The sequence below is a fragment of the Mustela erminea genome, chromosome 14, assembly GCF_009829155.1.
Source record: "Mustela erminea isolate mMusErm1 chromosome 14, mMusErm1.Pri, whole genome shotgun sequence".
In the NCBI taxonomy this organism is placed as follows: Eukaryota; Metazoa; Chordata; class Mammalia; order Carnivora; family Mustelidae; genus Mustela; species Mustela erminea.
The window spans coordinates 58,890,521-58,915,219 of NC_045627.1; the positions used below are offsets into that span (position 1 = coordinate 58,890,521).

A 24,699-nucleotide genomic window follows, 5' to 3' on the forward strand; every position below is an offset into this window, starting at 1 on the left:
TTTCTAGAACAAGATTAAGATTTGTTCCTTTAAAACACTCCCAAGGTCAAGCTTTGAAATGAGGGGAATTGAGAGGTGAAGGTTTTAGAAAAAGGCCAGGCAACTTGGATGATCGTAGGACTTTTAAGAGAAGGAAAGATTAATATTCCATTTTATGTTGCATTGATGCTAAACCTTTCCGTCTCCCCCAAAGGCTCATTAAAGTTCCATATAAATAAGCAGACCCTTCCAAAGTCTAATAGTTTCCCTTCATATAGCTATCAAGAAAAAAATGATTCAAAGTATCAATTGATGCTAATGTCCTATCATTAATGGGTACATTGATGATTCTCCCTTCAGTGATTTTTCTGGAATAGTCACCTCGACTTGCCACTTGCCTGGCTGATCTAAGATGTTCTGAGGACTTATGAGCTAAGAATGCTTAGGGATTTCATGTCCTGAAGAACTCTTTAATCCTGTGCTCCCTGAATCCTACTCTAAGCCAGACCTTCTGTCACAGCCCAAGGGCTTCCGGCAGTTTTTTTGAAAGCTCTGCTGGGCAACCATTCTGCTCCATCTTTCGGGGATCCTGTGAGGGGCCCTGTAGGGTTTCCTCAGTGACTTCGACCAGGATGTAGTTCCTTCTGGGCACTCCATCCCAGGGGGTGCTCCGAAGGTCTCCCTCTCTGAGCCAAAGCAGCGAAGCAAACCACACTATGGGTGAGATCAGCCAAGAGGCCGTGGAGAAATACCTAGAGGACCACCCCCAGTTTGCCAAGGAGTACCTCGCCCAGAGGCTGGGGGAAGCCCCCGGGGACAGCGGGCCGCTGTCGTCGGCCGAGGAGGGGGCCCTGTGCTCTGAGCTGATGCTGGCCATGCAGGAGGAGGCGGCCAGCCCAGAGCCCACGGTGCACCGGGCCCTGGGGAAATTGGCACAGCTGCTGCAGGCCGACCGCTGCAGCTTCTTCGCCTGCCGGGCCCGCAACGGCACACCTGAGGTGGCCTCCAGGCTGCTTGACATCACCCCCACCTCCAGGTTTGAGGACAGCCTGGTGGTCCCCGAAAGAGAAGTTGTGTTTCCGTTGGACATTGGGATAGTGGGTTGGGTTGCTCACACGAAGAAAGCCATTAATGTCCCAGATGTGCAAAAGGTAAGTGGCTTTGTGACAGTGGGGCCGACTGGATGTCTTGGCAGGGTTGGGGAAGAGCCAGTGGGAAAGAGCTGGGAGCTGGTGGGGTGGGGTAGGGGGGGCTGGGGGGGAGCAGCCTGCGGCATGAGGTTGTCTGTAACCTGAGGAGTAGGAACAGTGGGGAGAGGATCCCCTAGGCGGATGGTTGCCAGAGTTAGCAAATAAAAACACAAGATGCTCAGTTCAAGTCGGATTCGAGATCAACAGTGAGTGAGTTCTTAGCGGGTGTCCCTTATAGTGTCGGGCATTTTCTTGGGCAAACTTAGCGGGGCCAGGTGCATTCCACACCTGCTCCCTTACATATCCTCCCAGCTCTGGAGACTTTATTTCTGGACAGCCTGGCAAAGCGGCCCACGCTGGTGAGATCCAGTGCCTGACACTGAGACCTGTGAGCGGCTCCCCACACCTCTCGCTCACAACCCTTTCAGGTCCCTCAGTTCTTGGGGATGAACTAGCTCATAAATGGATTCTTTCACTTATGGACCGAATGCACAGAAAGAACAAATGATGCCATTTGAAAGTTCAGGTGTTGACATTTGGATTGTGAAAAATGTAAATTTGGATGATAAGCACAATTGACACCCCCCCCCCCCCAAGTCAGCTCTCTCCAGAATCACCTCCAACCACATGGTGTGGTCCTGAGATAGCCTACTGTGCAAACACAAGGTGTGGTTTGTGCTTTTAAAAACAACAACAACAAATCACTCTTCTTATCACCGCAGTGGGATTGCTCATTAAAAAAAAAAATACAAATAAACAAGAAGGAAGGAATGTAAATCACTCGTGAATAGGGGCAGCTGGCTGCAGGAGGCTAATCCCCCTTGTGCCTCCTGAAGCTGATTATAGGAGCAGGGCCTTCCTGCGGTTCCAGAAGGCACAGAAGTCGTCAAACATTAGCAACACTCTGCAAACAAGCCCAGCACAATCCCCCAGTGCAAGGGTTGCCCTCCACCACCGCAGAGTGATCCTTGGCTTCCCTGATCCTTGGCTTCAGGGAGGTCAAGCTGGTTTCAGGTAGCTTCTGACGCTAACTGCCGCTGTGCCTGTGACTGGACTGGTTTGTCCCCTTTAGGCAAAACTCTCCAGACACCAATTAGGAGGCTATGCCTACACACCCTGAGGTTTTCTCACGGGGTAGTATGCTTCCGGCCAGTCCCCAGGAGAGCGAGCCCATCTCCAAAGTTACTAGGACTTCAAACTCAAGAAAGTGACATGCAAGTTTTTTTTTCTGGAAAAAAAAAATTGTTTAAAGAGATGGAAAAAATGATTTCTGTTGTAATGCATTATCAATGAGTCCAGTTTGCATGTTGAGAAGAGAATGATGGCAGAGAGCTGCTGGGAAGAGCAGGCGGCCTTGGTGTGTTGCTGTCCATGGTGAGCTTCACCCGGTGGACAGAGCAGGAAATGGAGGTGGGCGGTGGGGGGACCCTGTTGTCCCCTTGCCCTTTTCCCTAAGGACTCCCTGCTGTTCTGAGCAGGACGGAGAAGTGTTGGGTTGAAGACAGACACCTTCTTCAGCTCAGACGAGAGACAAAGGCCTCATTTGCTTTTCATTTCTATCACTTCTAAATATTTTCTTCTTATGGAGAGAAGAGTGGTGCTTTTCAACTCCAAATGCACATTAAAATCGAATCTAGAGCATTTAAAAAATACTGTCCAAGATGCAATAGACCAATACACCAGACTCTGAGGGGTTGGAATGCAGGCAGTAGCATTTTTAAAAAGCTCTCCAGGTGATTCTAAAATGCAATCAGAATTGAAAACCACTGGTGTGTTGGGTGAACAGAGGGGGCGGAAATTGGATTTCAGAGCAACCGGGGGATCCTCCGTGGCAGGGGCTCCAGGAATCTTGAACTGACTCTTTCCCTGGGGCAGACAGGAAGCTGAGGTCACAGGGGCTGCATCTCACCTAGAGCCCATGGTATGGTCAGTGAGTGAGAAGGGCTGGGCCAGACCAGGCATCCTCACTCTGCGTCCAGCACTCTTTCGACCCTCCACCGACCCCCACATCCCTGCAACTTGCCAGACTTGAATCGCTATGATAAAATCTGCAAAAAGAAAAAAGAGGGAAACCAATGTTTTCATGAAATTTCTACTCATTCTTACCTTCTCGTTGTATTTGACCATTTATAAAGCATGTTCACATTCTTAATCTCCTTTGATTCTGGCAAAGATCCTGTGAGGAACAAGGGACCATATCTTTATTTCCATCCTGTACAAGGAAGAATCTTGTCAAGGCCAATCAGGCAGGATGTGGCAGGTCTGGGGCCATAACTTGGGTCTTCCCCTCCCCCTCTTCTACCACGCCACTGACCACACGTGGCTTCTCTCTGGTGGGCAATGTGGGCATCAGACAGACCTCAGCACAGATGTGGGTTTGAGTCTAGGTAACTGTGTGATAGATTGCATTTCTGCACCTGAGGCATGGAGGTAAATAAATATACAGATTAAATGAACATATAGTGCCTGACTCTTAGTAGGTGCTCAGTAAACGACAACCGTGATAATACTGTATTTAGGCCCAGGGGTGTTTGGGGGCTAAGTGTAGGTGCCCCCAAAAAGGGTCACTGATTATCGCCTGTTTTTAAAAAGGTTAAAAGACAGGAAAACTTTTAATAGCAGGAAACAGAGAGATATCCTCCTCAGGTTAATTATTTCTTTTTCTATTGGGAAAACTGCTGGTTAATTCTATGGGTGGTTCTCGTTCCGACTGTGGTTTAAAAGAAAGCCACGGGAGAAGTCCTAAGTTTTCAATAATTAACAGAACACCTCTCGCTCCCAGGGCCCTCTTCCTTCCCTTCTTTCTTCTGACTCCTGGTCTCGAGGAATAATGATACTTAATCAGAATTTAACAATGCTGAGATTGGATGAGGGACCCGGTCCGTCTGCTGCTGGACACAGTGTTTCCCAGATGCCTTCAGGGACTTCTCTGAAGGTCTACCCAGGGGAGTTTGCGAATCTGAGAACTATAGGAATTACTCAAGCAAACTTCACTAGGGGTTGTTTGAGCTAGTGAACCCGAAAGCCTCGCCTTGCCTACCTGTCATCTGATGGATGGTTTTATGTAGGGCTTTCTGATACAATAATAAGCAAGCATTATATTTTGAAATGTATGTCATTTTTTTGAAATAGCCAAATGAACTTAGGAATACTTCCTTGTGTTTAGAATCTAGAATCAAATAGCATGGAGCTTTGAAGCTGACGAGTAAAGTGTGTTTGCAAAGAAACGCGACTGCCTAGTGTGTGTGCATCTGACCTGGCATTTAGTGGTCAAGATTGCTGTGTAAACGAAGGGGATTGCAACCCATAATGGGTTGTAGGTCAGGAGGAAAATGGAATGCGAGCTGGCTTGAGCAAGCAGTGGATGAAGAGAAAGGAGCTAATAAAGTCTGGAGATGTCCTGGCCTCGGAGGGAAGATGTTACCAGATGCAGAGAGAATGGCAGATCAGGTGGTTAGGAAAGAAGTGTGGCTGTTGAAGGCGGGGAGTGGAGGTAGGGGAGGGGCGTGGGGTGGCAGACACCAGCCCTCAGGCAAACGCATGCTTCCGGGCATAGGGCATAGAAGGCCTACATCGATAAGAGCATCTATTATCTTCTGTGGTTAGGATTGGTTACAAAAGCTAGAACTAGAAGCAGAATGGCCCTTGCAAAAGAGAACTTCTTCTCATCCAGGGAGGCCCAATAAAATTCCAGGTGTCTTTTCCCAGTAATTTTTGAGCTCCTGCCATATGTCAGACACTTTTCTAAGTGCTCTACCCACACTGTGTTAGCCTACGTGTCAGGGACTCTAGAGTCCACACTGTCAGGCTTCCTATTTCCACAAGGCTATATAGCATGCCCGGGGTCTTGTTTTAGCCGGGGAACTCTGACTCCAGAGTCTTCTTCAACATTAGATGACGTGGCCTCCTAAGTAAAGAGTTGGTTTGTGTGGGTCCACGCTGGGAAATGCAGAAAAGAGATCTGGGATAAGGGGCTGCCTCTGACTCCCTTAGCATCTCACCATTCCTAACCGGGTCCTCTGCAGGAGTGATTCACCCACTAAGAGGACAGATTCCTGGGGAAGACAGATTCTATTCTAGGAGGGTGGGGGTCAGTGGGTCTGCTGGGAGGTCTGCAAATCTGAGTGTGTCTGCGGGGGTCTGTGAGGCAGAGCCCAGGTCCACTGCTGAGTTGAAGGTTCTACTGGCCAACGAGCCCTGCTCCCTGGGTGAGATTCTGGCCCAGAAGTCACACACCAGAGGACTCCCATATTTTTAATTTTGGAAACTAAACAGAGTCCAGCTCCTAAGGGTTTGTGTTAACCATCAACACAAGGAAATGAAAATAATACAAACTATGAAAGGAAAACCCCATTCACTTTGGCCAGTGAGTCTCAGAATCAGGCAGAAAGTTTAGTTCCAATGGAAGGAGACTCGGGTTCAAAGATGAGATAGTATGAACCAGGGAAGGCTGTGTCTACACCTACCTAGAGTGGGCGATCCTCTAACTTACAGCCCATAAGAACCGCGGTTCTTGACCCTCTGAAACTCTTCCTTTTGGGGACATTGCCGCACTCATCACTCTGCCCTTTCCATGGTTAGGGTGTTAGAATCATCTCTCCCATCTACTGCATGAGGCTTGTATCTGGGAAGATCCACTTCCTCTCTCCCACAGACGGAGAGAGAGAGCGAGAGAATGAGAGAGAGAGAGAGAAACATGTATGAAAGACGTTGGCTTGGTAGAACATTAAAAACTGATAAGCATGTGGTGCTGGCAAGAGGGACCCTTCACCCGTGACCAGTGGAAGTATGATTTCTCACCTTTTATAACAGTCATCGGTGTAAATACAAACTGCATATATCTGTGGCTCCCACGAAAGAGATTTTTCACCTACGGATCCATCCCATAAAAATGAAAGCAAGAGTGATTCATGCGGCATCTGTTTTCAGTGAAGAAAACTACGGAGTCAGTGGAGACTGGCTGAGTGTACCACGGGCCTCCCACATTGGGCAGTACTGGGTAGGAATCTAGAGGCTGAATTCACTTCCATTTGCACAGGTCTGGAGGGAAGTCTGTAAAGTATCATTATAGGTTGCAAGCATGGTGTGAATTAGAAAGGAAAATTTTATAAAAAAGAAAAAACTTTGTCCAAGAGTTAGAGAAAGGCGTACAAGGAGACATACTGGGGCACCCAGTGGCTCAGTCTATTAAGTGTCTGCTCTTGGTTTTGGCTCAGGTCGTGATCTCAGGGTCCTGGGAGGGAGCCTCGGGTTGGGCTCCCTGCTTAGCAAGGAGTCTGCTTGCCTCCCTCTCTCTCTGCCCCTCCCCTCCCCTGCAGTCTCTCTCTCAAATCAATCAATCAATCTCTAAAAAATAAAGGGGAAAAAAAAGACACATACCAAGCTGTTAACACTGGTTCCCTCAAGTCAGCAAGATTAGAAGAAGTTTGAGGAGTCATTCATTTTTTTCTTTATGTTATGGTGTACTGGTTGTCTGGTTTCACGCACATTTTACTCTCACAATTAGAAAGCTGAGTTCCGTGGCCCTACACCTGTAAACCCAGCTGTGACTCCTTCCCTGCACACCTTCTGTCCATTGTAACCCTGTTTCCTCTTAGCAACCCACTTTCCTCTTGGCCATAACCTCACCTCCTTTCTCCTGGCCCTACCACAGCCTCGCCTAGACAGGCCATAGCTCAGGTGGGAGACGCTTAACCTGAAACACGTGAGTTCACTCTGTGCAATCATAGGATGGGGGTGTGGGCGGGACCGCTGTGCTGGGGTCCTGGTCGCCTGTCCAGACCAGGTTTGGACTAGAGAGAACATTCTGGTGCCATTCTTAGACTTACACTTCATGGTCCTGTACAGCTTTGGCAAACATGTGAATGTGTCTTTCAGAATAGCCATTTCTCTGACTTCATGGACAAACAAACTGGCTATGTCACAAAGAACCTGCTGGCAACTCCGATCCTGATGGGCAAGGAGGTTCTTGCCGTGGTTATGGCGATTAACAAAGTAAATGCCTCTGAATTTTCCAAACAGGATGAGGAGGTAATGCTACCCTGGGTATCCAGCTGGAGGCTCAGGGAATTTATTTCTTATTTAATGGAAAGAGAGATACCATAGCTAATTTGTTTTTCTCTGCTTCCTGTAGATCTTTTGCAAATACCTCAACTTTGTTTCTGTCATCCTAAAACTTCATCATACCAACTACCTGTACAGCATTGAATCCCGAAGAAGCCAGGTACTTGGAAGTTGACCTTCCTCACTCCATGCTTTCCTGTTCTGACAAAGGGACCCAGAGGCAACAAGCCCAGACCCCCTCCTATCGCTCTTGGGGGTTTAAGCCAAGTGGAACTGATTCCAAGACTTTAGTCCTGGCTGTCTTCTCATGTCCGCCCCTGCCTCCCACCCCCACCTCCCTGCTCCTCCATCTGTGTGTGCAACTGACTTCCCTCGTCTTTATCCTGGGTAGCCATGGTTTCTTCTGTGAGATAATTATAGTACCTACCCTATGTGGTTGTTGTGATCATTTGATCATTACATGAATTCATCCAAACAAAGCTCTTAGGAGTTCCTGGTCCATATGGGAGCTATCAATTTCAGGAGCAAATCCCTCTTCTGAAGTCTGTTGTCTCCTTGAGCCAGAGGGATATGGAACAACATTGGGAGCCAGGGAACCAGGCCATTCTCTGGATGTCAGTTTCTTCATCTGTATAATGATGGGAGAGGGGTGGGGATGAAGGGCTTCCAAGGTTTTCTCCTAGCCAACTGCCCAGATGAGGTAACCTCTGAGTAGCTCAGGACACGTGGAAGGAGGCAAATGGATTTCTGCCCCCCAGGGGAGCAGCAGGTGCCAGGGCATCACCAATACTGGACCCTCTGCCTGGAGACTGTCTCTGCTTCCAATGTGAGGTCACCTGCCCTTTGACATTGGGGACCAGTCATGGTGTACCGCTTTCAGAGACTTTCACCTTTGCACAGGTCTGCTCATCATCCCACTCAGAGAATCTGAGTAGTGGGTCAGACATGAGCAAATTCAAAATGAAATTACATTGTTCAGTGATACATGTTCTTTTATTGGAGGCATCTCCTGCTTTCTTTTGGCAAATGCTCTACCTCTTCACCGTGAGTTTTGTTCTAAGTGTTTTCTTTTTATTTCCCCCTTTCAGATCCTCATGTGGTCAGCCAACAAAGTATTTGAAGAGCTCACAGATGTGGAGCGTCAGTTTCACAAAGCACTCTACACAGTTAGAACATATCTGAATTGTGAGCGGTACTCCATCGGACTGCTGGACATGACCAAGGAGAAGGTCCTTGTCACTCCATTACATTTTTGTTTCCCCTAAAATCATCTATACAACACCCACCACATGAAATGTGATCCATTAAAAAATGGATACTATTCACACACAATATATAATGTTAATTTTTCATCTTGTTTCATTAATTCGGTTGGAGCGCTCCTAGCTCAACATAAGTAATGAATACTATATCTTTTACATTCTTATTCTCCATGTGAATCGAAGTTATTTTTATCAGAGTAACTGTTCTAAGCGGATTAACACAGGACCAGGTGTCAGGAGAGCTGGGCTTTGATCCTGCCTCTGGGACTTGGTGGTTGAGTGTATTGGTTGGGGTGCTTTGGGCTGCAAGGAACATCAGACCCAGTAACTAACAGCAAGACAGTTATTATCTCATTTAACAAAAAGTCCCAAGATCAGGCAGTATAAGGCTGGGTCATTCAGAGCTCAGTACAGTCATCAAGGTCCCAGGGGCTTCCTGTTTCCCCTGGCATGGTCTCCACTGCCTGCAGTACGTTGATAAGGTCTCCCCTTGGGGGTGACAAGTTGGCTGATGCAGCTCCAGAGGTAGCACACAGAGAGGAAGAAACTGGGAGGTGCCTCCTACAAATGTTACTTCCATTGCCTTTCATCTGAGGGATGCCCTTCCCGAGAAGGGCTCAGCAGACTTCCCCCCTTCTCCGCTGTCCAGAACTGGCTGTGCGCCTGCCACCCAACTAATCTCAGGCACCTTATAAAGGCCACTCAGGGGCTGTGCAGGCCCCTCTGCCTTGAGAAAATGACCTCCTGATGCCTAAATAAAATGGGGGTCTGCTAGAGAGGAAGAGGGGGAGAATAGATGTTGGGTAAGGCAGCCTGCACTGTTGGCCACCCCGTGTGACCTTGGCCAAGCCTCTTAACCTACTTAGATTTAGTTAAAGTATCTATAAAAGATCTGCTGGCTATTGAGTTCCTTTACCTATGTGTCAGGTGTTCTGCATGTATAGCTCATTTAATCCTCACAACCACCCTATAGTATAAATTCTATTATTATCCGTGTTTTACAGAGAAAAAAGGCTAAGAGACTTCACTGTCTCTTAGCCTTAGTTCGTAAGCAGTATTGCCGGGAATTATAGGTCTTTTTCAGCTCTAAAATCTCAGAATTCCAAATTAACATAAAATATGCAAAGCCATGAAACCCACAGAAGGCATGGTAGGTCATGGAACAGTTTGTTTGATAATATTTAAATATAATTGCTTCCAGGAATTCTATGACGAATGGCCAATCAAGCTTGGAGAAGTCGAGCCTTATAAAGGTCCAAAGACCCCGGATGGCCGAGTAAGTGCAAACATCTTCCTCTGTGCTATGTGTGCTTGGTACAGGGCTCTAGAACCAGCAGAGAGGAAAGAGCACTGGTCTGAGAGGCCCTGGGTCCTTGTCCCGTAAGTTTTGGTGGGACCTCAGAGTAGTAGAAAGAGCACTGGACAAGGAGTTTGAGGTCCACGTCTCAGCTCTGCCCAAGCCAGCTGGGTGGTCCTTGCCTAAACTCATTGTTTACCTCTCAGTTTCCTTTTCTGTATAGCTGGGCTTGGTGAATCAGTAGTTTTCAAGCGGGAAGGACACATTAGAGCCACCGGCCTGGTTTTTGAGCCCCAGTGCCCAGGCTCTCCTTCAAACCTGCTAGATTGGAGACTCCAAGCGAGGGATGGATTGGATTAAATTTTCCCCTTGCCAGCAAGCTTCAGAGGGCAGGAACAATGTCTCACTACCATATTCCCAGCAAAGGAAAGTGAGGGTACTGGGATGGAATGTGTCCCGGCCTCAGGTTCTTCATCTGCCCAAAGTAGAGTGACTAGTTCTCCAGTCCCTCCCAGCTTTGATGAAGCACCCACTGAATCCTGTTCCTGAGGCACCTGCTCCGATCGGCCAGTGCTGGAAGGTGGGAAGTGTTCATTGCACAGTGGAGAAGGGAGCAAACACATTGGCCGAGGTTGAGAAGTGACATGCTGTGTTCCACTACTAGTTATCAGTCAGGTATTTCCAGATAATAGAAAGGGATCAGTTAAAAGTAAAACAAGAGTCCTTTGAAAGTTGTGTGGATAAATTCCGCTTTTAAAATTTAGCTGCACAGGGGCGCCTGGGTGGCTCAGTGGGTTAAAGTCTCTGCCTTTGGCTCAGGTCATGATCTTAGGGTCCTGGGATTGAGCCCTGCATCAGGCTCTCCACTCAGTGGGGAGCCTGCTTCGCCCTCTCTCCCTCTGCCTGCCTCTCTGCCTACTTGTGATCTCTGTCTGTCCAATAAATAAATAAAATCTTTTAAAAAAATAAAATAAAATTTAGCTGCACAGTCTTGTTTGTGTGGCTAATGAGCCACTAGTATTTCCAGCTGTAGTGCGAGCTTGTAATCAGGATGTGACAGTGGCTGCGGTAGTTTAAGCAAGCATAAAATGAGGCACAATTAAATGAGCCTTAAAGTACAAGTTCGCTGATGAAAAGTTTTTTCTTTAGGAAATAAGATTGTTCTCATAATCTCTTTCCTCTTAGGAAGTCATCTTTTATAAAATCATTGATTACATTTTACATGGAAAAGAAGAGATCAAAGTGATTCCGTGAGTACTGTCCTGAGGCAGCAGGAGTTGCCATTTTGTCTTTGTGCACATTGCGTGTCTCTGTATGGCAATGATTCTCTTTCTTCTAATCTTCCTCAAGGACCCCCCCTGCAGACCACTGGACTCTCGTTAGTGGGTTGCCAACATACGTTGCCGAAAATGGATTTGTAAGTTCCTGAACACATTCAAATCTTGAATAGTATTGGATGAAACTCTTACTAGCTATGGGATGGGAACGGATGTGAAAGTGAGATGCAGGAGGAAAGAATGACATGCCCTCACAGGACGTGGGAGCGAGGACTCCTGGCAGTTGAAAGGAGGTTAACTAGAGACTTCCAAACTTGACACGAAAATATTTAGTCAACATGAGAAAGACCCATCCATCCCCCCAACTTCTCACTCAGTAGTCATGCAAATTTCAGATGTCTTTTGAAGGTCCGTGACTATGATTCATGTTGGGTTTAATTTGATCTCAAGTACAGTTACCTTGGTCAAGACTTTCAAAGCATGGGAAATTACTGACAAAAGACAAAAATATGTAAATGGAGGACGTTGCCACTGACGGCCATGCAAAATGAGTGAGTTAATAAAGGAGGTGAAGAGTTTTCCCTTGGTCTGTTAGGTCAGGGTGGGATGGGGTGGACAGATAGCTGGCCAGGTCTGGCGAAGAGAGCTCAGGTGTAGGGAGACAACAAACAAGAGGTCTCTGGTAGGTGCCATAAGTCTTAAGTTCAGAGAACTAGACTCACCACAGCTTTCCCACTCTTCTACCATACTCTCCTTCTTTCCATGGCGGATTTCTCTCCCTTGTTGGGCTTCTCCACCATCTGTGTCTTCTTTTGGCATCAAGATTCCTCCCTGCAAGAGAGTTCAGTGCTTCCAACATTTCTTTATGTTGGCATTTTCCTATCATCCCCTTCACAAATCCAAGTTTCTGTAATGTATTTATAGCATTCATTTGCATATTTGGTTTTTCTTTAGTGTTGTCCTTGTGTTGTTGGCAGTGTTCATTCATCTTCATTATTTAGTAAATGGGCATGTAAGTTATAGTGACTAATAGAGCCACTCAAGGGTCAGAGGTAAGCTAGGTTAACCTGCTTAGTGTGAATATTGCTGGGTTTGGAATGGTAGGAAAATTCTGGATGTGGCTGAAGGCTCTTCATACGTCAGGGGACTTTACTTTGGGGTTTCCAGGAGGCCTAAACCCTGGGTTCACTGGTTACCAGACCAGGTGGCCTCGAACAGAACAGATGACATGATCCCTTTTTCTAGCGTAGAGACATGCCAAAGGGGAAGAAAAGCAAAAGGAGAGAAAAAACAAGTTTATTTCCTTTAGGAATAAACAGCACTATGTACAAACAAATATCACATTTTCATGTTTGCAAAATGATTGTTTTTTTTTTTTTAATGTCATTCCTGACTTAGTAGTAATGACCAAAGCATTCCAGTTCATTCCCGAGTCCACAGGTACCACAACTTTCAGCTTCAATACATCACCAGATTGCTCAACCGTAGGCCCCATCCATGGTTTCCTGGCAGGCCACCTACTAGATCCCTGTTTGGAGTTTTATCAGATTCAATACGGCCAACCCTGCCATGGTCAGTGTGGAGGGATTTATGCCCTGACTTTTAAGCACCTATTTTTTCCTTGGCTATTTCCTAGAGAAATGGATTTCCCCGCCAAAATCCATTTGGATGAAGTGAAGGTGTCAAAAGCCAATTTGTTGAATGGCTAATCCGACAAGTCATCATACTGCCATATAACCAACTTGCCAAGAGATGGATTCCCAAAGCAGGGGAGGATTCTCCCCCAGGTTTCAGTTCTAACACAGATCCCCTGCTTACACTGCCCTGCTGCCTTCCACATCTCAGCTCCCACCCTGGGCCCCATCCCTGCTCTGCTGATAGCCCAGGACTGGTGGCAAACTCTTGGAAATCATGTTTAAGGTACTTCTCACCAATTGCACTCCCAAGGTGGGAATTGATTTGCAGAGAGGTGAGCTTGAGCCATTTCCTGGGACTCCATAATTAGGGTGAGCATACATCCCAGTGAGCCTGGGCCAGCTTCCATGGACAGTTGTTGTGCTGGAGTTATTAATGTTCTTCCCTTTCCCTCCCAAAGGTGTCACCCCATACTATATACTTACAAGGGTCCGGACTTACTAAAAACCCATTTTGTGTTTAGCGCAGCATTTTCTCAGACTTAACATTATTGACTTTTGGAGCCAGATGATTCTTTAGGTTGGGCGGAGGGCGGGGAGGAAGCTATGCCGTACATAGTGAGATGTTCAGCAGCATCACTGATCTCTACCCACAGACACTGAACACCATCTTGGCTGGGAAACCCTAGTCTAAAGGATGATGTCAAACATACAGCAGACTCAGCCTCAGCCATGCCTCCCCGGGGGCCTCTGGTAATATGGCGGCACACTCTGGCCAAGAGAGCGAGAGGCTATGGCTCAAGAGCCTGGGTGCTTTGACTCAGTACTGCTTTGGGCAAATCCCTTGGCAAATCCTTGACCTTGGACAAATCCCCTGACCTCTCTGGGCTTTACCACTCACATCTGTAGAATAAGGTTACTGACCTAATTATTTAAGAGATGGGGCCTTTGAGAATTTCTAGATGCTATTTTCTAGATAAAAATGATCTGCAATTTTAATCATAATTATTGGTGGACCTATAAAGTGCTGAAACTTTTCCTTTTAGCTTTTTAAAACATTTCCCTCAATCATTTCGCTGGGTTAGAGAGAGAAAGTAGAGGCACGCTTAAGGGCGAGCTGTCGCAGAAGTCCCGCAGCCTGACCTCTCTGGACGTGGGGGACACGCGCACAGAGTTCTCGTTAAACAAGTACCTCCCAGCTCTGAATGGGACATGACAGGCACCAGTTAAATGATTTCTCAGATATTAAAAATGAGAACTAGGCCAGATTTGTAGCATTAGAGGCACGAAATACAGGATCAAGCCAAGCTGGAATTAAGACGTGGGAACTGAGAGAGAGCAAGGATTTCTGAATACTGAGCTAAAAAGCTTGGCTTCTAGGATCTTGACCCACAGGTAGATGTTCTCCAGGGGCCTTAAAAGTATGGGTGGATGGGGCACCTGGGTGGCTCGTGGGTTAAAGCCGCTGCCTTCGGCTCAGGTCACGATCTCAGGGTCCTGGGATCAAGCCCCGCATCGGGCTCTCTGCTCAGTGGGGAGCCTGCTTCCCTTCCTCTCTCTCTGCCTGCCTTTCTGCCTACTTGTGATCTCTGTCTGTCAAATAAATAAAATCTTTAAAAAAAAAAAGTATGGGTGGAAACTGACACTGTTGGTAGAAAGGTCAGAAAAGAGGACTAAGCTACTTCTTGCCTCTTTAAAACATACCCAAAGGATGCTCAGCCACGAATTCACAAAGGTTAGACCGGAAAATTAATGGATGGCACCCGTAATTCCTTCGACTCTTTAGCTGTGTATGCTAACAAAATCTTTGGAAGACTTGCACAGTTGCTTCCTAAGAGTAGCACAAACCCAGCATGTACGGCTTGACCACGGTTGGTTGTGAGTGCTAACGCTGGGGGGAGGGGGGAAGCAGGGGTGACCCCCAAGAGCCAGGGCAGCGGGGGTAGAAGGCCTTGCTCCCTGTTCACCAGTGTTAGAGTTTTGGCAACTTTATGAGCAGGTTGTTAAACTGTTGCCCACGGTGGGAGTATTGGTGCCACGGAAATGGGCAGATCTTACAAGTGATGGCCGCCCTGCCTCTCCCGAGGAGAGCGGGCCACACCAGCCCCCTCACTCAGACTTCACTTTGAGCTTCCTCCCATGGTTTTGAACAATGTCTCTTAACCTCTTTGAGCTTCTAATTCCTCATCTTTGAAAGAAGAAGCTCAAGCTTCATGACTAACATTCCTTCCAACTTTAAAATGCTATGATTTTAAGGATCTACTATAGTTTTGGTGGAAAGTACTGAGACCTGTTTGTGGTTATGATCTGACATACAGATAATTAAAAATTACCAAGAATGGAATGTCTCTTGTCCTTGTGGTTGAAAGCCGTAGTTTCTGAATTCAGTACTTCACATGACATCTTAGAGTGACTACTTACCTTGTACCTAAATCTGCCGGGCAGCTTCCTCCTCCCTTAGCCACCTGCTTGCAACTCAGGTCCCACATCAGAAGGAAAGAAAGGAAGAAGGAAAGAAAGAAACAGAGAGAGAGATGGAGGGAGGGAAGGAGGAAGAGAAACAGAGCCTTCCCGGCATCACTGCCACACCTGCCCCAGCAGAGCTGTCTTCTGCTCAGCTTCCTCCTCTCCTCGGTCTGAACCGCTAGTTGTTTGGAATTTGGAAGAAGAATCCTGAGAGACTGGGAATAAGAAAGAGCCAAGATTGTGCTACATGTCCTACAATGACTTAATTAGACCGTCAGTGTGTTGTGAGTGAGTTTGGCCCAGCCGAGGTTGGTGTGAGTAATTTACCTGCGCGCCATGTAGAGCTGTGGAGGAAACCCTCCTCCGCCGCATTTTTTTTCACGTGGGCTTTGTGGGTTCATGGTTCCGCCACATGATATTTTAGGTCTCTCATGTCCTCTTGCTTTACAGATTTGTAACATGCTGAATGCCCCTGCAGACGAATACTTCACATTTCAGGTAACTTTGCCCTCAGCTAGGCCTCACCCAGGAGCGCCGCTCCCCGACCCCCATCCCTGGAGTCTGCCTTGGGGTTAGGTGGCCTTCAAGGCTTCTTCTGTCCCATTCACCCTGGCTGGGCCAGAGCCACCAAAGAGCAGATTCTTCAGGGAAGGCAGAAGAGGTGAGAGAAGGAGGGGGAGTAGAGAAGGAGACAGGATGCTTGTCACCCCAGCAACAGGGGTGGAGGGTGCGGGCTCTGCCACGGCTCCATTCTACCCACTCCTGATCGCCCAGGGCTCCGAGCAGTGCCTGGCACATCAGAGGCGCTCACTAAGTGTTTTTTGGCTGAGTGATTAGCTGTATGCCCACTACCACCTGGATTCAGCCCTTTAGTGGTTTTCCCAGGCCCTTCCCTGCAATTTACTGGGGAAGAAAATCTATTTGTTGGGTCCTTGGGGGTCTCTCCTGCTGTCAGACTCTTGGTTTTATCTTTCCTCCCGCAACATCCAGGGAGCCCCCTCCGCCCCGGTCCTCTCCAACCCGCCCCACCACTCCGCAACTGCTGGGGAGAAACTGGCATGTGTCCCTACAGCCTCTCCTTTTCTGCCTTCTGGCCTGTGTTTAGTGTCCTGTTTTAACAAACATCCAGTTAGGGCCCGGGTTCCAGTCAGGAATAGAGACAGCCTTCCCTGTGGGGCCATCGGTCCTGGCTTCCTGTCTGACACACACACACACACACACACAGAGCCCCGTCTCCGCCTGATGGAGATGCCGGCCTCCTGGGGCCTGAGGACTGGATGAGAAGCAGCGTCCCAAGCTGGGCAGGCAAACCTAGGCGCCCTTGCCTAGTTTCCTGGAAGGTTTCCCTCTGATCTCCCCACTCGTCCTGCTGCTCACCCACATGGAAAACACACAAACACCATATGGCGCATTTGCTCCAGCCACAGCCTCACGGTGACCACACTGTGCTGGTCCTGACCCTGACCTTTACGGCAGCTGGGTGTGCGCAGGAAGGAACAAAAGGGGACAAGCACTTTCTAAAGTGACTGACCTTCAGCAGCTGTTGTCTGACTGGGGAGGGAAGGGAGCTGACCCAGGGAACCCGGGGCTGTGCTCTGAGGTTTGAGGGCAGCCACACATGGCTCCGATGGCCCTGACTGCCAGGAGGCTGCAGACCCGCCTGAGTAAACCTCCAGCCAATAGGAATTTCCCAGCTCTCCAAGAAACACCTGTGTGGTGCCCGTGAACATGGGCTTCTCGGGTCTCTGGCGGTGGGGGGTGTGGGGTGACCGTGCAATGGCTGCTGGGCTGAGAAGTCCACAGTCACCAGAGCACAGGGCTGCTTACCGTGGGCCACTCCAGCCGCTGGCTGAGCGTTGTGGGGATACTGAGGTAGATGCATTGCTGGGAGACCCCAGCTCCTCCCACCACAACGTTGGTCTCAGGAACCCCCCCAACAGCCCTGTGAACTCTGACAATGGCATCTTGGTCTAAGATACTGCTCCTCCCACCTCGCCCATCCTTAGCCCAGGTCAGGACTGAATCTTGATGGTGTTCTTGGCCTCCTTGGGCCTCCTCCCAGCTTCCTCAGGGACATCGCCCTTGAGGACCATTCCATAGAGCAGATTCAGGATATAGTTGCCGCCCTACCCAGCCTCCACCGTTCTCTTCACCTTCCCATGTCTCTCCACTTGCTCATACCCCACTTCTATTCACTAGACCCTTTTGTACCTGGGAAGTTTAATGGAAAAACGACTGATCCCAAGTGAACTATGGTCACAGCAAACCTGCAAAGGCAAAGTTCTCAAACTGTGTTCCTCAGGGGACCTGGTGGATTAGCTTTCTATTGCTGCTGTAACAAATTACCACTCACGCACAACTACATCATCTTATGGTTCTGGAGTCAGAAGTCCAAAAATGGGTCACGCTGGGCTAAAATGGGTGTTGGCAAGACTGTGTTCCTTTCTAGAGGCGGTAGGGGAGAACCCATCTCCTCACCTTTTCTAGCTTCTAGAAGCTACTGCATTCCTTAGCTCATGACCCCCTACCATCTTCAAAGCCAGCAATGACTTCACCCCTGACCTTGCTTCTGTTGTCTTCTTCATCAATTCTGACTCTCTCTTTTCTACTTTTAAGGATCCTTATAATTACTTTGGGTCCAACTGGAAAATCCAGGATAATTTCCTATCTTAAGGGCAGCTGGTGAGCAGCCCTAATTTCATGTGTCCTTTAATGCCCCTTTGCCATGAAAAGTAACAAATCCACAGGCTCTAGGATTTGGATGTAGACACCTGCAGGGTGTTCCTTGAAGTGGATAAATGGGTTCTTCCTTTAAGTCAATTGAAGTGACCTTCCATTCACAGGGAAAAAAAAAATAACACATAGAATTTTCTCAGTTTTAAGTTTTCATCCTATTAATTTTTCTTAAATCTTTAGTTCCTTCTAGCACTTTTCTATCAACAAGCTCTAACTAACTTAGTAACAACAAAACACATGAACATGCCCAGGCAACAAAAGAATATTTACTGAAAACTGAGAAACAGTCACTAAAACTTGTTTTGGAAACTTTTAAAAATATACAGGGTGCTTATGGTTGTGAAGGTATTTTGTACACAGGTAATACATTCTTTGCAATTGCTTTTGTCCCTAGTCTATCTGGTAGTGTACATAGAGAAACAGTTCACAGTATTTTCCAAGGATAAAGACTTTGAGAAACACTGTGTGCTGATTTTTTCCCCCAAGACACCAAGTTGAGGTTTGATTTCTATCTGCTTTTCATTGCAAGTCCAGAGACGAACCTCTGACTAAAAGCCGCTGTTTACCGAGCACCTGTCACATGCCCGGCCCCATCCCATCAATTGTGCAGAGCTCAACAGTGTGTGAGACACTCTTCGGCAGGATTAGAGTATAGCCTCACAGACAAAAATCAACCACTCCGAAGCATGTGGAAATTGTCTAACTGCTAAGTTGTGTGCCCCAGGCACTAAGCGCTGATTGAGTTCTGAAAAAGAGAAGTTCCATATGGGTCAGAAAGGTGAGAGAAGGTTTCACGGGAGAGGCAAGACAGGCTGGGCCTCGACGGATGTTCACTAAATGGAGCAGCCCCCAAAGCAGAAGACTGTTTTGAGGGATCGGTCAGGAAAACAGAAACCACACTAGGTGTTTCAACAGAGAGAATTTAATACAAGGAATTAGCTAAACAGGTGTTGGGGAACAGAAAAAGTGACCAGGGAATACTGAGCTCACATAGAGGTGAGTGCTGGGGGGCAAAGAAAAGAGGTTAAGGTCATCACAACGCAGATGCTCGGTTCTAGTACACTGAATCACATGTGCTAGAACTTCTTTACGGCATTCTAGTCCTGGCCATATTCTGATACAGTGTGGAATTGTGCATCTGACAGAGAGACTAGATTATTCTTTCTTTAAAGGTAGCCTAGTTTGGGGGGATGGTGGTGAGAGGGTAGCTCAGGGAAGACTTGGGGTGCTGTGTTAGTTCTGTATCTTGTTTCTGGGCAGGGTGCACATGGCTATACGTGTGATGAATTTGCACAGAAAGGCACACACACATGCATGCACAAGTAAGTACACACACATCTAGTGAAATCTGAGTGAGATCCAGGGCTTGTATCAATCTTTATTTCCTGGATTTGATAGTGTGCTACAGTTACACAGGTGTTCCTACTGGAGAAACTGGGTGAAGGATGCATAGCACTTCTCTGTACATTTCTTTTGCAACATAGGTATTTCAAAATTGAAAGTCGAAGCATAATCTGAATGTCTTTATTATTTGTAGAAAGGACCTGTAGATGAAACGGGTTGGGTCATTAAAAATGTCTTATCCCTGCCTATTGTCAACAAGAAGGAAGATATTGTGGGAGTAGCTACATTTTATAATAGAAAAGATGGAAAACCTTTTGATGAGTATGATGAACACATTACTGAGGTAAGTGCAATTATAAATAATGGAGGTAAATGAAATTAATGAAACAATGGAGGCAGCGTCATTATTTGTTACTCTGGAGGGATGTTGTTGAAGGGCAATTAAGGCATGAGTCACACATGGTTGTGGTCAGTATGGGCCCATTGTGTCATTTCCGTTTCCTGACATCTGTAGACTGCAACATTTTCTTCCTGAGATTGAACTCTGGCTTAATCAAAATTCTTTACGATATGAGGAAATCAGGAAGAAGTTTTCTATCTCCTTTCCCCACCCCTTCTATTCCTTGTCATTCTTGTTATCTCCCCCAATCCTCTGAGTTTCAGACTGTGCTTTACTCTACTGTATATTTGAAATTCCTCTCCTCTAATAAAGTATTTATGGGGCATGGTGCATTTTGCAAAGCAAGGGCTTAGCCAGCTTTATTGTCTGGGGCTGATTATCAGTATGTTTTTTTCTTTGATTGAAATAAGAAGCTGGATTGTTGATGGTGGGAAGGAGATTGATTGATAGAAAAGATGCCAATGGTTGCCTCCAAAACAAGTTTTTAACTGTAGAGAATTGAATCACATTTTATCCATTTCAGACTCTCACACAATTTCTTGGATGGTCTCTTTTAAATACTGACACCTATGATAAAATGAATAAGCTAGAAAACAGAAAGGATATAGCTCAGGAAATGCTCATGAGCCAGACCAAAGCCACTCCCGATGAAATCAAGTCCATTCTGGTAAGTGGGGAATTCGGTTCTGTGGACATTTAGTGACATCTGAGCGCAGCTTCTGGAACTTGTTTAATTACCTAGAGGTCTGACACATGAGGATAGGTTTAGTCCTGGGCTAAGGAGGAGGAGACAAAAGAAGGAAGTTTGGGGGAGGACCTGGGTGGCCCAGCAGACACAGAGTCTTATTAAATGTCTCAGCTGCTTGGTTGGAATTGCACTCTGCTTAAAACATTAAAAATTAAAAAAAAAAAACAAAAAACAGTTCATGGATCAGTAGGAGCTAGAGGAGTGGCAGCTAGATTCAAGTGTGTTAGTGAGGAAAAAATATTTCCAGGAAGGGAAATGTACCAGTCAGCTATTACCACATAATGCTGCATAACAAATATGTCAGTGGTATATGACAACAATCACCTATTTCCTCCTCAGGCATTGGTGGGTTGACCAGGCTTCAACTGATTCTTAGTTGGGCTTGGCTCTAAGCTGTGGGTTTGGTTTGCTCTATGCATATATCATTCTTCTTGGCCAGCAGCTACCTGAGAAGTGTTCTTCTTATGGTAATGTCAGAAATGTGAGAGAGTAAGCCCAAGTGTGCAAGCTCATATCAAGTCTTCACTCAATGTCACATTCACTCAAAGTCTCATTGGCCAAATGTGACCAAGACCAATATCATGGATGATGGGGAAGCAAGTGGATATTTACTAACAATGTTCTAATAACCACCACATGAAGGGAAGATATCACACACCCACTATCTTTATTCCTTTTATTTCCCTAGTTTTTGGAGTGTGTGTAGGTGCAGTTTTCTTGGGTGTTTTTTTTTCTTTTTTTCTCATTTTGGTTTTGCTGAGTGGTTTGAAAGTTGAGAGAAATTTTATCTGACAATTTGAGATGTTAAAAATAAGAAAATCTAGGGAGGATGAAGGGAAATTATTATTAACTCATAGAAAACAAAGGAGAAAATAAAAGAACTCATAAAAAAACATTTTTCTCTCTTTCTTGACTACATACAAACAACCTACATTTCTCTCTCTGTCTCTAAGACAGTCACTGTTACATTTTCCTTTTGGGGGAAGAAAGAAATCAATTATATTAGGTTTTCTTTTTTTTTTTTTGGAAATTCTTCATAATTATACTACAGGTCTTCTTTGTATCCAGAATACATCTTTGCATAGAACTCATTACAGCATATTTTAAATACATTTAAACCAATTTTAAGAGTAGAAGAATCAGATAGAAATTCACTTTATAGGAATCTCACACCCCGATTCCTTTTACGTTTTAGAAAATTAAAGAGAAGTTAAATACAGATGTAATTGAAGATTGTGAAGAAAAACAACTTATCACAATTTTGGTAAGTGTTTTACTTCTATCCTTTACACCTTTAAAATAAAATATATTAGGATACATGTTCTCATTTCTCAAGTAAGTGTTGACTTTCCTCTTCTCTGCCATCTTTAAAGGCTGGAAAGAAAAGAGATTTCTTATAAAGAGTGATCTTCTGGTTCTCTGCATTTCTTCCTCCTTGTCTCCTACAGTCCAATCCACAAAGATAATTTAGAATCAGAAACCAGATTTCTGAGATGTCTGGGTGGCTCAGTTGGTTAAGCGGCTGCGTTGGGCTCAGGTCATGATGCTAGGGTCCTGGGATTGAGTCCCACATCAGGCTCCCTTCTCGGTGGAAAGTCTGTTTCTCTCTCTGCCTGCTGCTCCCCCTGCTTGTGTTCTCTCTCGCTCTCTCTCTGACAAATAAATAAATAAAAACTTTAAAAAAAAGAAAAAAGAGGGGCGCCTGAGTGGCTCAGTGGGTTAATCCTCTGCCTTCAGCTCAGCTCATGATCTCAGGGTCCTGAGATCGAGCACCACATCAGGCTCTCTGCTCTGCAGGGAGCCTGCTCCCCCCCCCCCGCCCTTGCCTATTTGTGATCTCTCTCTCTCTGTCAAATAAATAAATGAAATCTTAAAAAAAAAAAAAAAAAGAAAGAAAAAGAAAAAGAAAAAAAGAAAGAAACCAGACTTCCACATAAGGAAACACAGGCACAGACTCTAAGGATATCATGGCCTTATTTATTTTAATAGTTTTGGATTGCACTGTAATCACCCCAGAAGACATGACAAAATCACAGTAGAATGTCAGACCCTCTGAGGCACAACTGTCTTCTGCCAGGTCTGGTTTCTTCCTTCTGGAACTTGGAGGAATTCGATTCTTTCCTATGGTTGCCATTGGGCCACCCTTATCATTTCCGGTTGCAATAACTTCTCTTCTTGTCATTAATACTATATTTGATTCTAGGTAATTTTGCCCTAAACTTCTTTGCCATAGACATTTTTGCTGCAAGCATTTCAGGGAAAGCATTTTTGCTGCATAACTGATTAGTTTGTAAGGCAATCTTGCTGTAAAATAAAAAATAATAGTTCTTATATTATGTAAACCTAAAAGAAATTTTAGTGAAAAAAAGAAAGTGTGAAGCCAAAGAAGGAGATAAATCAACAAGAAAATATATATATACATATATATATATCTTATATATGCATATAATATATATATACACACACATACATATTACTCTGAATGAAAGACTTCAAAGACAAGTGCACAGAATAAAATCAGTCATTTGCACCAGGTTGCCATGAATCTACCTATACGTTTAAAATATATTCAAATATTTTTTATTTTGCAGTAAAGTCTCTTTCATTTTGTTATTCATTTTTTGGTGTGTTTCATTACATCCTTTTAAATTAATTTTTAAGTAGGCTCCATGCCTAACGTGGAGCCCAACACGATCCTCATGATCCTGAGATCAAGACCTGAGCTGAGCTCAAGAGTAGGATGCTTACCTGACTAAGGTGCCCCTCATTACATTCTTTTTAATGAATGTCCCTCTCTTATTTTTTGGGATTTTATTTTTTACGGCAAAAATTGCCTTGTAGCTAATTAGTTATGTGGCAAAAATGTTGGCAACAAATGCTTGCCATGAAAATGTAATCATGGTAAGTGGAGATCATAATTTTGGGGAAAACTCTCTGAAATATTTGTTTGAGTTCTTAATTTTTATGCAGTAATGATCTGGGATGAGCCTAGAGTAGATTTTATATTCAAACAGGTGTTTCTTCGTAAAGCTATTGGTTTTTTACCCATTTTATTGCTTCTCCAACATAAGGTCCTTTGTCCTCTAACTGGAGAACTAGCGACCTTCTACAATGTCATGGATGCCAATGGCAGTTTTGCTTTCCAAGGAGGACTGAGGTAGCCTGCACCAATGCAGGCAAAGGAGGCGAGGCAAGTCCTCCCCCTGCCTTCCTTCCCTCCTCCCCAGGACACATCAGGAGGCTCTGCACCTCGCAATTACACCGTAGATCCAGAGAGGACTTCCCAGAGAAGGACCTTGGTCACCCATCCTTAATTCTATGCTTTTCCTTCAGTCAGTAGTTAGTGAGACACACTCTGCCATCCGGAGTACAAAAGGTAGTATGGTCTGGTCAAGAAGCCACGTTACTTAAGGATAAAATATAGGCAATCACACTGCCCCGCAGGGACGAGTTTCCAGAGCGTGAGCACCAAAGATCCAGGGGAGGCCAAGGGCCTGTTTCTACTTGCGGATGATGGTAGAACACAAGATGGGAGCTGTGGCAAGGAGGCTTGAGGGGAAAGCGGGATTTGTCTGGCAGAGGGTGAAGCCAGGGGTCTGCTCAGGTGCCCAGGGGATCCTTCTGGGAGTAGATGGAGCAAGCCAGCCTTGAAAGGTGCCGTCAGAACTGCTTCAGAGCTTGAGCAGGACATCAGCCACCCCTAACTGCCCTCATCCCAGCTTAGTGGGGAGAAGACTGGCCGTTGGGTGCCCAGAGTTCCTACTTAGCAGACCAACCAAACACCTTTATTTTTTATCGACCCTCTGTACCACCTATTATAAAACGGCTGTTCTTCAAATTCTATAATTTTTGTACTAAACTACTTTGATTGGTTTGCCTGTTACTGCAAATGGGACCTGGGGGTCATTCTTTTGAGAACCTCCTCCTTGGATTCTTGCTAAAATGCACACTTACACTTTACTGTGACTGAGCCTTTAAAGCATTAAAATCATTTTCACATCCTATCTTCACTCTATAAATTGTAGGGCTGAGACAACCTCCAGCAGGGAGTCTGTGTGGCCCGGGGTACTCCTCACCATACTGCTTTAACCTTCTCTATTCTGATTTTTAAAAGATATGCTTATTGTCTGTCTCTCCCCATGAGAATGCATGTTTCAGGGACAGTGACAGTGTCTGCTTTAGTCATCCATAAAGCCTGCAACACAGATAGAAACCGATAAATGTCTATTGAATGAATAAATCATGAATGAATAAGAGGAAAAGAAGAACCTACATGGGCAAGGAACCTGGGAGTGTTTGGACA

At 45.8% G+C, this 24,699-nt stretch overlaps 1 protein-coding gene across 1 annotated transcript in view; it reads left to right on the forward strand.

The window, feature by feature from the left end:
* The first annotated feature begins 695 nt into the window (after positions 1-695).
* PDE6C (phosphodiesterase 6C) overlaps positions 696-24,699 on the forward strand; it is a 46,725-nt gene continuing 22,721 nt past the window's right edge. Inside the window, exons 1-11 of the mRNA XM_032313394.1 lie at positions 696-1,130; positions 7,047-7,199; positions 7,303-7,392; positions 8,321-8,461; positions 9,696-9,770; positions 10,977-11,041; positions 11,142-11,208; positions 15,619-15,666; positions 19,442-19,591; positions 20,172-20,315; positions 21,592-21,660. Coding sequence (XP_032169285.1) covers positions 696-1,130; positions 7,047-7,199; positions 7,303-7,392; positions 8,321-8,461; positions 9,696-9,770; positions 10,977-11,041; positions 11,142-11,208; positions 15,619-15,666; positions 19,442-19,591; positions 20,172-20,315; positions 21,592-21,660 — 1,437 coding nt within the window. The remainder of the gene's footprint in view (positions 1,131-7,046; positions 7,200-7,302; positions 7,393-8,320; positions 8,462-9,695; positions 9,771-10,976; positions 11,042-11,141; positions 11,209-15,618; positions 15,667-19,441; positions 19,592-20,171; positions 20,316-21,591; positions 21,661-24,699) is intronic.